We start from the raw sequence: 14,205 nt of genomic DNA, 5'->3' as shown, positions 1-14,205 counted from the left end.
TTTTTGATCATTGGACATTTTCATTATATTTTTGCTTTTTCAGGTGGAGCGAGGGTAGATTTAGTCGATCAAGATGGACACTCTCTTCTACATTGGGCAGCACTGGGAGGAAATGCTGATGTTTGCCAGATATTGATAGAAAATAAGATCAATCCAAATGTGCAAGATTACGCAGGACGAACCCCTTTGCAGTGTGCTGCTTACGGCGGCTATATCAACTGCATGGCAGTGCTCATGGAAAATAATGCAGACCCTAACATTCAAGACAAAGAGGTAGAAAATCTAGATATTTTCTGTATTGTTTGCACCCAGTTGTTTAGAGTATTTCTTCTTCATTATCTAAAATAAAGTAAAACATTTTACCAAATAAAGAGGTCACTTACAAATTACCTGTTAATTAAAAATGAGGGTTTTTTTCTCTGTTTTCCTTCTAATTCTGTGTATATACCCATATATGTTATAACAAAGTCATAATACAGAATGGGAATAGTTCTATAACTTTCATAAGATATATATGCATGGTATGTGTGTACGTATGTGTTTACATATAGATATATGATATTTCAGAAACCACGTTTTGTTCACTTAAAATCATCACCATGATTTTCTTATCTGGTGTATAATCTTCTGCATAATCGTAGGTGCTGAGTTTTCCAAAGTTCTAGGAGCTTTATGTTTAATAACTCATTCAGTTCTCACAGCAACTCTGTAAAGGAATTGCTATTATTATTCCCATTTACAGGTGAGAAAATTGAAGCTCATGGAGCTTACCCAAATACCCTAAGGTGACAACAGCAGCAGAGTTGTTGTGGGAAGTCAGGGTCCAAACTATGCCCGTAACCCCAATTTTAGAATCAAGTAACTTCCTATGGCTGGGTACTTTTTCATTATTATAGATCATGTTTCATTGATCATTGCTGTGCATTTAACTTTTTTTATTGTTTCCTTAGAATAATTTCCCCTAAGTGAGATTATTTATTATTGGTATATGAATGTGATTGGGCTCTGATATATACTATTGAACTGATTTTTTTTAAGATTTTATTTATTTATTTATTTGAGAGAGTGCGTACCTGAGTAGGGGGAGGGGCAGAGGGAGAGGGAGAAAGAGAATCCCAAGCAGACTCCCCACTGAGCACGGAGCCTGACTCAGGACTCCATTTCACGACCCTGAGATCATGACCTGAGCTGAAATCAGGAGTCGGCCGCTCAACCAACTGAGCCACATAGGCGCCCCTGTTGAATGGATTTCTAAACCATGTGGGTTAATCTCCACTTTCCCAGCTATGTAGTATTGTATTGACTTCTCTCAGTTTAGCCAGTGTTGATTTTTTTGCTACTTCAATTACATTGTCTTCAAAAATACTAGCATATTATGTTTTCCAAGCCAGAAAATATATTTTCTATTAATTCATTCAATAAATATTTATCAAGATTGTTCCTATCTGTAAAAGTAACATAATGAAAAATATGTGAAATATGGTCCTTGTATCTATGTTATTAGAAATGATTTTTTTGTAATCTGTAGTACCTTTTACATTGTTTTTACAAGTTGCCGGTTTCTTACAGAAGTAGTATATACTAAGCTACTTTCCAGTTCCATTAGTTTTTTCATGTACTATTTTGGATTATCTGCATAAACAGCATATCATTTGTGAATAGTATGCCTTATTGAACTAACTGATACCTCCAATACCATGTCGAATAGAATTGGTGATAGTTGGTATCCTTAATTCATTCTGGTTTCTCAAGGGGAAAGCTTGAAATATTTCACCATTGAATATGGTATTTGCTATAGGTTCCCTTATATTTCTAGTTGCTAAGAATTGGGGTTTTTTTATTCAGAATTAGCTGTTTAATTTTTGTCAGATACTGTTTCTGTATCTTTCAAGATGATCACATGATTTTTCACCTCTTTGCTGTTAATATGGTGAATTAAAAAGAGTCAGGAAGTAGTTCCTCTTATTCTCCTAAAGAATTTGTGTAACATTGGTATTACTTCTTTCTTAAATGTTTGGAAGAATTCCCCGGTGAAGTCATCTGGTCTAGTGGTATTCTTTGTGTAAAAGGTGTTAATAACTGATTCAGGGTCATTTATAATTACAAGACCATTCAGATTTCTAATTATTTTCTTTTCAGCTTTGGTAAGTTGCATTTTCTGAGAAATGTATCCATTTTATTAACATATGTGTTTGCATAAAGTTGGTCATATAATCACTTACCTTTTTTATGACTGTAGGACCTATAGTGATTTCCTCTTATTCATTTCATATATTGGTAATGTGCTTTGTCTCTTTTCTTTTTAAAAACATTTTTCATCTTATTCATCTTTTCAAAGGACTGACTTCTTTGTTGATTTTCTATATTTTAAGTTGTTTACTATTTCATTGGTGTTTATTATTTCCTGCCGTCTACTTTTCTTGGGTTTGATTTACTATTTTTTTTAAAGATTCTTTTGATAAAAGTTTAAATCATTGATTTATTTCAATATTCATTTCCAGTATATATATTTAAGCATGCTTATTCTAAGCACTGCTTTAACTTTATCCTAAAAGTTTAGATAAGTTTTACCATCACTATAATTCAGCTCAAATATTTTCTAGTTTCTATTTTGATTTGTTATTTGACCCATAGATTATTTAGAAGTGTGTTGCTTAATTTCTAAACAGTTGCGCATTTGCTCCTTTTCTTTTGGTAAATGGTTATATTGGTTTCCTCTTGCTGTTATAATAAATTACCACAAACTTACTGGCTTAAAACAACACAAATTTATTATCTTACTCTTCTGGATGTTAAAAGTCCAAAATGGGTCTCACTGGGCTAAAAATCAAGGTGTTGGCAAGACTACAATCCTTTTCCAGGCTCTAGGGGAGAATCTGTTTCTTTCGTTTTCCAGCTTCTTGATGCTGCCCTCATTCCTTGGCTTATGGTCCCATTCTGCCATCCTCAAAGCTAGCAGTGACTGGCTGAGTCTCTCTCACACTGCATCACTCTAACACCCGCCCTCCTGCCTCCCTCCCTCTCTCCCTCCCCATATAATCCTTATATTGGGCCTATTCAGATAATCCAGGATAATCTCCCCACTTGAAGGTCAGCTGATTAGCAACCTTAATTCCACCTACAATCTTAATTTCCCCTTTCCAATAACATAACAGGGTTACAGATTCCAGAGATTAGGACATAGACATCTTTGCAAAGGCATGCATTTATTCTGTCTACCACACTGATTTGTAACTCAAACTCTACTGTGGTCTAAAAACAGAATAACAATTATTTTCTTTTATTTCAGAATCATTTTAATTCTTCAAAGTCCTTTGAGGCTTTCTTTGTGGCCCAGCATATGATTGATTTTGGTAAATGTTCTATGTACACTTGAAAAGAATACTGGTTGTATCATAGTTGGATGCGATGTCTTATATGTATCACTTAGGTCAAAGTTTTTTACTGTATTGTTCAGGTCTTCTATATCTTTACTGTCCTTTCATTTATTTGTTCTATGAACTATTATAAAAGGTGGGTTGAAAATCTCTCACTGATTATGGATTTGACCATATCCCCTTTTAATTTTGTCATTTTTTGTTCTGTATATTTAAAAGCTGTGTTATTAGATGCATACAGATTTAGGATTGTGGTATCTTCCTCTTTGACTCCTTTAAAACTATGAAATATCCCTCTTGTATATCTAACAATGCTTCATGCCTTTTTTAATCTTTCATGATACTGAATTCTTTTAAGAATATCAGCCATTTATTTTGTAGAATCTCACTCATTTTGAGTTTGCCTTATGATTCCTCATAATTAGATTTAAGTTTTACATTTTTGGTTGGAGTATTATACAAGTGATATTGAATCCTTCTCAGGATATCACCTCTGGAAACACATGGTGCCTCTTAACATGGTATTAATTTTGATCACTTAGTTAAGATACCATCCATTTTCTCCACTGTGTATTTGAGTGGAGAAATATTTTCCCTTTTTATAATTAAGCAATTTGGGAGCATCGTTTGTATTTTTGAGTTAGCATCAATAACTATGTGTCCAAAAATACCTATTCCAGATATACCTGGTTTTTGTTCGTGCTTATAGGGAAGAACAGCTTTGCACTGGTCCTGTAACAACGGATACCTTGATGCCATTAAATTACTACTAGACTTTGCTGCTTTCCCTAATCAGATGGAAAACAATGAAGAAAGGTAAGCTGTTGATAAAAAGAATGTATTGTTGTTCAACTCACTGCCTTTCTGCTCTATTAAAAAACCTCAAGTTGAGATACTAGTTCAGAAGTACTAAGTATACTCATAAGGAAATGCTACACTAAGAAATCCTAAATGAGAAGAAAAGAGCAAAAGTTCCCTGTAGTGTTGATTTAGAATCATGGGATTAAAAATTATTCAGAACTTTAGATTTACCTCTGGCAAGCTCACAAACTACAGATGAGGAAAGACATTCTTGTGGCTTGTGGCTGGCATAACATCAGGGGAGTCCTAATGGACCAGGCCTAGGAACGGGTCATATGTTGAAGACATTTCTCTTGATGAACAGGATAGTGGACCGAGGTGCCACCATGTGGCATGAAGAAATAAGGAGAAGGTGAGGTGACTGAATAACCCAGGATTCACAGAGCTAGGCTGGAGTTATGCCCAAGGGCCCAGGCTCCATATAAAGGACCAGACACAGTGTGAAGTCTAAGCAGGAGAGATTCTTGGCGGTCTTGGATCTAAAAAGATTCTGATCACCTGTAGGTGACAACCAAGTTTGTGACGAGACTTCCACACCCGAGCTCCACCCAGCCAGGTCTGTGCCTTGGTTGTCGTCATTCGTGGCTGCTGGAACTGCAGTGGCTCCCGCTGTGACACCATGTCCCCCCCCCCCCCCGCCCCCATAGCTACCACCAGTTCTTTCAGGAGATGGGAGACCTTGTGGAGAAGGAGGGACTCTCTCTAGGCCATCTGCCTCAGAAAACCCACTCCTTTCTGGGCTGAACCCCTTCATCTCTCCCACTTCTTTCAGAACCTCTCCCCATTAATGATGGCCTCCACCTGTTATTTTCTGAGGTCTGAGGTTTGTCTTCTCTGCCTGTAAAGCCCTCCTTCTCTTGGATTCTCTGCACTGCCCCATTTCCTCTTGCTCGTGGGTCGTGCTTTCACAGTCTGGCTTCCATCCTCCCACGGACGCTGAAACCGTGCTGAGTGGTCACTGGCAGACTCACTGATAAATCCTCCGTCGGCGCCTCTGTCTCCTCTCGCTGGCCTGTCTGCATCACCGGGTTCTGTTGACCCCCCTCCTTTACCTTACTGAGACTGTATCTTCTCTAAGCTTCTGTGACAGTATATTTTCCTGATTCTCTGCCAGTCACATCTGCTCCTTCTCCATTTATTTCGGCTCCTTTTCCATTTTTTATTTTTTAAATATAAACACTCTTCAGGGTCTGGGCCTTTTTCTCCCAGCCCATCTCCTTGGGCCCTCTGACCTACCACCAAGGCTTCGATAGTCCCATGGGGGCTGGTGAGTTCTAAATCTGTCCTTCAGACTCAGTGTCTCTCTTTGGTTCCCACTGTCACCTACTCTTCGTTACCAGCACCGTCGTGTAAATCTTGCCCTCTGACGTGTTCCTGGGACTGTCGGAATGCCTCCTCGCTGTTTTCCTCCCTTCGAACTTCCCCTCATTCAGTTCATCTGCTTCCAAAGTAGCCTCCCTAAATCACATTTCTAACGTAACTGTTTGTCATGTCCTTCCTCCCCTCAAACGGAGTCTCACCTAAGAAGATTGTCCTGATCCCAGGGGCATGTGTTCCAAACGATGTTCTCCCCTACATTGTGAGTTCGTATAGCACTGGGCACATTTCACTTTATATTATAATTTTATTTAATCTGTCTTCCATATTAGCGGAGAACTCCTGAAGATCATTGTCATCTCTGTGTTGTTCACAGTGCTTTTCAGGAAGTAGATGCTCAGTAAAGAACTGTTGCATTGTTAAGTTGATGCTTCCAGGCTCCCAGTAGCATCCCCTGCTACATACCTGCATTAGAAACTTCTGGAATTCTTTGAGTACATACAGAATTAGATAAATCAGACTAGTATGTCTTACTTTGAGAGGGGTTCTATAAAGAACTCATTCTCTCTATTATCATCAAATGACAACTGTAAAACCAAAAAGACTCGAAGATTTAGAGGTTTGGACATTCAAGGAAGCTGGAATGCCAAGCAGAATCCTCAGAGCTGAGGTTTTGACATTAAAGCAGATATGTGAGAGAGCAGACGATTTCTCTCTTTGAAACACTAAAAAAATACAAAAGGGAAAGATTAAGAGTCCTAAGAACTAGTGGTGATTTATTTCTATTATAAAGGATTTATGGGGCACCTGGGTGGCTCAGTCAGTTAAGCGTCTGCCTTCGGCTCAGGTCATGATCCCAGGGTCCTGGGATCGAGCCCCACATGGGGCTCCTTGCTCAGCGGGAAGCCTGCTTCTCCCTCTCCCACTCCGCCTGCTTGTGTTCCCTCTCTAGCTGTCTCTCTGTCAAATAAATAAGTAAAATCTTTTAAAAAAAAATAAAATAAAGGATTTATTCTGTAACAGTATTTACTGCCTGACTGCGGTTTTCTTAGGAAACAATAAAAAAACATTTATTTTTGTAATTCAAATCCCATTTTTATGGTAAGACTTGAATTTTAGGCCTAAGGAAGAGTCTGAATTAAGGTGCCTCCTGCCTCCTAGAGTAAGCATATGTTAATTACAGACCAAAAGACCGCAGGAAAAATCCTCCTAACTGTACTTGCCAATCTGTAGATGAAGATGGACAGTGGCAATATCCCAGTCTCCTCTGATGTTTCATCAGCAATGCACCTTGATGTACAAATGTCAGAACCCGGTGCTGCCTTTCATGGTTATTGACATTCCAGTTTAGGCATTCCACTCATCCCATCAGACCAGTCCTGCTTGGCAAGTCCAATTGTATCTTGTATCTTGTCTCCATCTACATTGTTTCTTGACTGGTTACCATCAATGTAGTGCTAATTTTTACTTCTCATGCATTGACACCAACCACTTGATGTGCACTGTATAGACATGATTTTTGCCAACTACTGCTGGCTTTCAGTCAATAACTATCTGACAGCCACACTCCGACATTGATGGAAATATTCACAGTACTTGAATGTTTCTAAATTGAATTTGGGGTGAAGAAAGACTCAGTAGGAATAATTACAATACGGTCAGTGCCTAAACACTAAGGCATAGACTTCAGTCTTAAAATCTTTCTAGATATTTGGACTGTGTTTCCCTGAATCAAAAATTGATGGAGAATCCTAATTTGAATAAACCAATTATAAAAAAAGACATTTTTGAGAAAATCGGGGAAATTTGTATTTGGAATGGGTACTAGATTTTGCTGAGGAATTCCTGTTAATTTTGCTAATACCATAATGACATTGTGCTTATGTCCATATTATTTATTGATGAATACTGAAATGAAGAGAGATTAAATAATAGAGGAGTTCTAGGATTTGCTTTAAAACAGTTCAGCAAAAATAATAGGGAAGGGGTTAGAGGAAGCAAATGTGGCAGAAATGTTGCTACTTGTTATATTTGGGTAATGAGCATATAAATGGTTATGCTATTCTCTCTACTTTTGTTTACGCTTGAAGTTTCTCATAATAAAAATACATAGTTTTTCCATGATAAAGGTATTTAAAATACTTGAAATGCAATTTTCCATCCAGAAGCCCTGAGAGATCTAGTAAAGGCAGAGGTCAGGCCTTACTTTCATAAACCAGATTTTGATAATCCTGCTTGTATACTGTGTGAGAGACGCTACATATTAGTAATTATAGAAAAGATGATCAAGCTTACTAAATACATATGTTATTTGCACATTGGTTTGAGAAGCAGTTTCATTCTGTAGGAGGTTTATACTCGAGAACTGATAGATGTGCTATGGACAGATGACTGAACAGGGAGTCGTGCGGTCTTAGTTCAGGTCTGGGTTCTGCAGGGAACTAGTTACATAACATTCTGCAAGTTGCTTAATCTTTCTGGATCTGTTGACTCATTTATAAAAGGAAGGAGATAAACTAAATGACCTCTAAATTTCCATTTGGCTCTACTATCGTGGAGTTCTTTGACTGTTTTTTTTCCATTGGGGAGAGTACATCATGAAAGACATTTTAGAATACAGAGTGATTACACTTGATCACTGTATCCCCGTATTATACACCCGAAACTAATTTAGCACTCTATGTTAACAACACTGGAATTAAAAATAATAATAAATTTTTAAATAGAATATATAGTGAAATATTTTTAAGTTCTTCTGAATTTACAGGATGCCGTCTCCTTAGAAATAATGTTTTAAAGTTTATGTAGGCACCATTACTTTATGGCCTTCTGGTCCCTGGACAGTAGCAGCAAATCGAGATGTCCTAAAATGAGTTTCTTCATTTTACCATTTGGGACTTCTTCCTGAATTCAGTTTCCTTCTAGAAGCGACTAAATCACCCTTTGCTTATATTGAAAAATCTCCTCCTTTTATGTCTGAGTATGACTGTCAGGTGAGTTTTGAAAACAGAAAATTTCTATCATCACCGAATGATTTTCTGTGTGTAATCATGCATCTGTATAATCATCAGTGTTTCCACCTCATAAATCAGCTGATTATTTCTTCCTAAAACCTCTGATTGCTTTGGATGAGTAACAGCCACCTACACAGGACTCAGACCCCTGGCCACCGTTGGGTGGTCATCACTACTGGTTTGGGCCCTATGGGAATGATAGTGATGATGCATGACCGTGGTGTCACCAACCCTGTGGCAAAGGTGTCCTAGCATAAGAACGACAGCAGCTGACATTTACTAATTGCTTCTTTGATGCCAGGCAGTGTTATCTCTTTATATTTATTATTTCCTTTCCTCCTCATGCCAAGTCTGCAATGACGAAAGGTAAGTGGGTGAAGAAGTGACAGCATTACCATGATTGGAAGGTAGAATTGGGGTTTTGTTTTGTTTTGTTTTTTACTTCAATTTTTGTATTTTTGTACTGTTTGAATTCTTTAAATATGTGTCATTATTGCAAAGTAATCATTTAAGAAAAATAATATACCTGCCAAGAGAAGAATGCTGGTTAATTCTTTTTTTTTTTTTTAAAGATTTTATTTATTTGACAGACACAGTGAGAGGGAACACAAGCAGGGGGAGTGGGAGAGGGAGAAGCAGGCGCTTCGCTGAGCAGGAAGCCCGATGTGGGGCTTGATCCCAGGACCCTGGAATCATGACCTGAGCCAAAGGCAGACGCTTAACGACTGAGCCACCCAGGCGCCCCAAATGCTGGTTAATTCTAAGGGTGGGAATATAGATGACCATTGTTATGTTCGTCTGTGTATTTATCTGATTATTTTATATTTCCAAAAATAGAAAAGATATATTATAAGAAAGGAATTTGCCTAAAATTATACATCTAGAAAGTAGCCAGTTGAGATTAAAATATATAACCATCTGACAATACAACTCATCTTTTCTAAATAATATATTTGTCAAAAAGGTATGCACAGTGTACAAAATTTAAAAGGCATGAAAACTAAGTGTCCCTCCCACCCCTGCCTCTGAGACAACCAGCGTCCTCCCCATGGACGTCACTGTCACGAGTTTCTTGGTAAACTTCTAGAGATATATTTTACATAGATAAGCATAGAGGGATATGTTCTTTTTTCATGCAAATGGGGCATGCCATAATACTGCTCTGGGCTTTTTTTTTTTAAAGAATTTTATTTTTTATTATTTTTTTAAGATTTTATTTCTTTATTTGAGAGAGAGACAATGAGAGACAGAGAGCATGAGAGGGAGGAGGGTCAGGGGGAGAAGCAGACTCCCCACTGAGCAGGGAGTCCAATGCAGGGCTCGATCCCGGGACTCCAGGATCATGACCTGAGCCAAAGGCAGTTGCCCAACCAACTGAGCCACCCCAGGCACCTCTGCTCTGGGCTTTTTTAAAGATTTATTTATTTTAGAGAGAGAGAGAGAGAGAGAGACCTGGGGGGAGGGGCAGAGGGAAAGAGAGTCTTTTTTTTTTTTTAATTAACATATAATGTATCATTTGTTTCAGAGGTACAGGTCTGTGATTCATCAGCCTTACACAATTCACAACGCTCACCATAGCACATACCCTCCCCAATGTCCATCACCCAGCCACCCCATCCCTCCCACCCCCCACCACTCCAGCAACCCTCAGTTTGTTTCCTGAGATTAAGAGTCTCTTATGGTTTCTCTCTCTCTCTAGTTTCATTTTGTTTCATTTTTTTCCTCTCTTCCCCTCTGATCCTCTCTCTTGTTTCTCAAATTCCACGTATCAGTGAGATCATATACTTGTCTTTCTCTGATTGACTTATTTCGCTTAGCATAATACCCTCTAGTTCCATCCACTTCATTGCAAATGGCAAGATTTCAATTTTTTGATGCATAATATTCCATTGTGTGTGTGTATGTGTGTGTGTGTGTGTGTATACATACCACATCTTCTTTATCCATTCATCTATTGATGGAGATCTAGGCTCTTTCTGTAGTTTGGCTATTGTAGACATTGCTGCTCTAAACATCGGGGTGCACATACCCTTTCAGATCACTACATTTGTATCTTTGGGGTAAATACCCAATAGTGCAATTGCTTGGTTGTAGGGTAGCTCTATTTTCAACTTTTTGAGGAACCTCCGTACTGTTTTCCAGAGTGGTTGCACCAGCTTGCATTCCCACCAACAGTGTAGGAGGGTTCCCCTTTCTCCGTGTCCTCACCAACATCTGTCGTTTCCTGACTTGTTAATTTTAGCCATTCTGACGGGTGTGAGGTGGTATCTCATTGTGGTTTTGACTTGTATTTCCCTGATGCCGAGTAATGTTGAGCACTTTTTCATGTGTCTGTTGGCCATTTGGATGTCTTCTTTACAGAAATATCTGTTCATGTCTTCTGCCCTTTTGTTGATTGGATTATTTGTTCCTTGGGTGTTGAGTTTGTTAAGTTCTTCATAGATCTTTGGATACTAGCCCTTTATCTGATATGTCATTTGCAAATATCTTCTCTCATTCTGCCCGTTGTCTTTTGGTTTTGTTGACTATTTCCTTTGCTGTGCAAAAGCTTTTTATCTTGATGAAGTCCCAATAGTTCATTTTTGCCCTTGCTTCCCTTGCCTTTGGCAATGTGTCTAGGAAGTAGTTGCTGCGGCTGAGGTGGAAGAGGTTGCTGCCTGTGTTCTCCTCAAGGATTTTAATGGATTCCTGTCTCACATTTAGGTCTTTCATCCATTTTGAATTTATCTTTGTGTATGGTGTAAGAAAGTGGTCCAGTTTCATTCTTCTGCATGTGGCTGCCCAACTTTTCCAACACCATTTGTTGAAGAGACTGTCTTTTTTCCATTGGATATTCTTTCCTGCTTTGTCAAAGATGAGTTGACCATAGAGTTGAGGGTCCATTTCTGGGCTCTCTATTCTGTTCCATTGATCTCTATGTCTCTTTTTGTGCCAGTACCATACTGGCTTGATGATTACAGCTTTGTAATAGAGCTTGAAGTCTGAAATTGTGATGCCACCGGCTTTTCTTTTCTTTTTCAACATTCCTCTGGCTATTCGGGGTCTTTTCTGGTTCCATACAAATTTTAGGATTATTTGTTCCATTTCTGTGAAAAAACTTGATGGTATTTTGATAGGGATTGCATTGAATGTGTAGATTGCTCTAGGTAGCATTGACATCTTCACGATGTTTGTTCTTCCAACCCATGAGCATGGAACGTTTTTCCATTTCTTTGGGTCTTCCTCAATTTCTTTCATGAGTATTCTATAGTTTTCTGAGTACAGATTCTTTGCCTCTTTGGTTAGATTTATTCCTAGGTATCTTATGGTTTTGGGTGCAGTTGTAGATGGGATTGACTCCTTAATTTCTCTTTCTTTTGTCTCGTTGTTGGTGTATAGGAATGCCACTGATTTCTGTGCATTGATTTTATATCCTGCCACTTTACTGAGTTCCTGTATGAGTTCTAGCAGTTTTGGAGTGGAGTCTTTTGGGTTTTCTGGGAGAGTTTTAAGCAGATTCTATGCTGAGTGTGGAGCCCGTTGCCAGGCTCTACTTCACGACCCCGATATCATGACCTGAGCTGAAATCAAGAGTCAAGACACTTAACCAACTAAGCCACCTAGGTGCCCCAGTACTGCTCCGTTGCTTCATTTTTTTTTTCTTTTTCTTCATGTAACAAGACATCCTGGACATTGTTCCTTATTTATTCATGTGCCACAGCTGTGCTGAGGCTGCATCACACAGAAGACTGCATCACACGAATGGCCTGTACTTGATGTAAGCGGTGCTCTGTTGGTGGATACTGAGGTCATCTCCACTCTTTCACTATTTCAAACTGTGCTTCTGTGAATATCCTTGTATAGAAAACATCTCACACACGAGAGCAGGTCTGTGGGATATATGCCTGCAAGGGACCTGTCAAAGGGCAGATGCATGAATAATTTGGACAGATATTACTAAATTGTTCACTCTAAAGATTAAAGTAGCACATAGAGAGCCTCTCTGCATCCTTGCCAGCACAGTGTGTTATTAAACTTTCTGATCCTCATTAATCTGATCATTAAAGTACTCTCTTCGTTCGTCTTAATTTGTATTTCTCTTAAATGAGTGAAGTTGAACATATTTCTGTATATTTAGGAGTATTAGTATTTCTTATTCTGGGGACTATCTTTTATCTTTGTTTTCGGGGTTTTTTGCCCTGCAAAATTTTGCTCTTTTTATATAGTTGGATTTATCATTCTTCTCTTATGGTTTGAGTTTTGTATCATTTTTATTAGAAAAGACCTTCCCATCCCAATTTTTAAAAAAATCTTCCATGGTTTCTTCTAGTACTTTCATGGTTTCTTTTTCTATATTTAGGTCTTTGGTTCATCCAGAATTCATTTTGATATAAAATGTCATATAAGAATCTTTTTTTTCCCAGATGGCTATGCAGTTGTCCCAACACTATTTAATAATCTATGCTTTCTGATTTAAAGGGCCATCCTCATCATAGACTAAATCTCTCCATTTGGAGATGTATTTTTTTACTGCATAAGCATTAACTATCAGTAGTCCTGGGCTTAAACTATGAAACCCACAGGATATTATCCACAGTACTTTTTCAGATCAGAGTGGGGTATTATTTGGTACCCGGGGGAGAAGAAAAGTGACCATGTGTTCCTCCAGCCCCCAGTTTGTGAGCCAGCAAGCGAAGCTCAGGAATCATCATGGTCAGCAACACAAAGCACCTGACCCCGGCTCCACCCTTGTTTTGTCCCCTCAGAGAAAAAAGGAACAGCCCTGGCGCACAGAACATAGCCTTGCCTGAGGAACAGTCCCCATCCCAGAATGAGATTTCCTTCTGCTGCATAATATTGCCAGCTTAAGTGTACCTCAAATTACATTCCAACACTTAAAAAATACCTTCCTGCTTTAGGTACACTCCCCTGGACTATGCTTTGCTGGGCGAGCGCCATGAAGTGATCCAGTTCATGTTGGAGCACGGTGCCCTGTCCATCGCAGCCATACAAGACATCGCCGCCTTCAAAATCCAGGCGGTCTACAAAGGGTACAAGGTCAGAAAAGCTTTCCGGGACCGGAAAAATCTCCTCATGAAGCATGAACAGTTGAGGAAAGATGCCGCTGCCAAGTAAGTTGGAGCTGTGGGGATTGGAATCAGGGTGGAAGGGGGCCGGTGGGGGAGCAGCCAGGAGGGGCAGTCAGGAGAGGACCTGAAATAATGCTGATCCCTGGACCCGTGTCACCTCCCCCTACTAATCACTGGGACTGCAGAGCCCAGCGGCCGCAGTGAAGGATGAAGACCTAATCTCTGCTCGGTGGCTGTTCCTCTAGGTTAGCCCTTGATGTTCCAATGGAGGGACATACTTCGGCCGGCCACAGCCACCCTGGCAAGGAGTGGGGGGTGGGAGGGTACCTACAGGAAGCTGCGAGGACATACCTGCTCGCCCTCCTACCTTTCCTGCCCTTCCACAGGAAACTGACAGCAGTATCTAGCCTACTTCACTAGTAGTGTCTGGTTTTGATTTGATTAAAGCAACCAACTTGTGTGAATAACTTGCCCTCCCCACCTATTCCTTAACAAATCTGTTCTGACTAATGTAATTTATTCAAGAAATACTGACTGAATTCTTACAGTACATACAAAAGTCATGGC

At 39.2% G+C, this 14,205-nt stretch overlaps 1 protein-coding gene across 7 annotated transcripts in view; it reads left to right on the top strand.

Annotated features, from left to right (window-relative positions):
• Window positions 1-14,205, top strand: part of INVS (inversin) — a 248,473-nt gene that overhangs the window by 99,999 nt on the left and 134,269 nt on the right. For all 7 annotated transcript variants that reach the window (XM_073876648.1, XM_025888015.2, XM_025888013.2 and 4 more), the window contains 3 exons: window positions 44-273; window positions 4,087-4,193; window positions 13,468-13,680. In XM_073876648.1, coding sequence (XP_073732749.1) covers window positions 44-273; window positions 4,087-4,193; window positions 13,468-13,680 — 550 coding nt within the window. The remainder of the gene's footprint in view (window positions 1-43; window positions 274-4,086; window positions 4,194-13,467; window positions 13,681-14,205) is intronic.

This window comes from Callorhinus ursinus, unplaced genomic scaffold (genome assembly GCF_003265705.2).
Source record: "Callorhinus ursinus isolate GAN/ISIS: 27379988/994484 unplaced genomic scaffold, GSC_fseal_2.0 scaffold24, whole genome shotgun sequence".
Taxonomy (NCBI): Eukaryota; Metazoa; Chordata; class Mammalia; order Carnivora; family Otariidae; genus Callorhinus; species Callorhinus ursinus.
The sequence above is the reverse complement of the archived record's forward strand: the minus strand, read 5'-3'. Positions and strand labels throughout refer to the sequence as shown.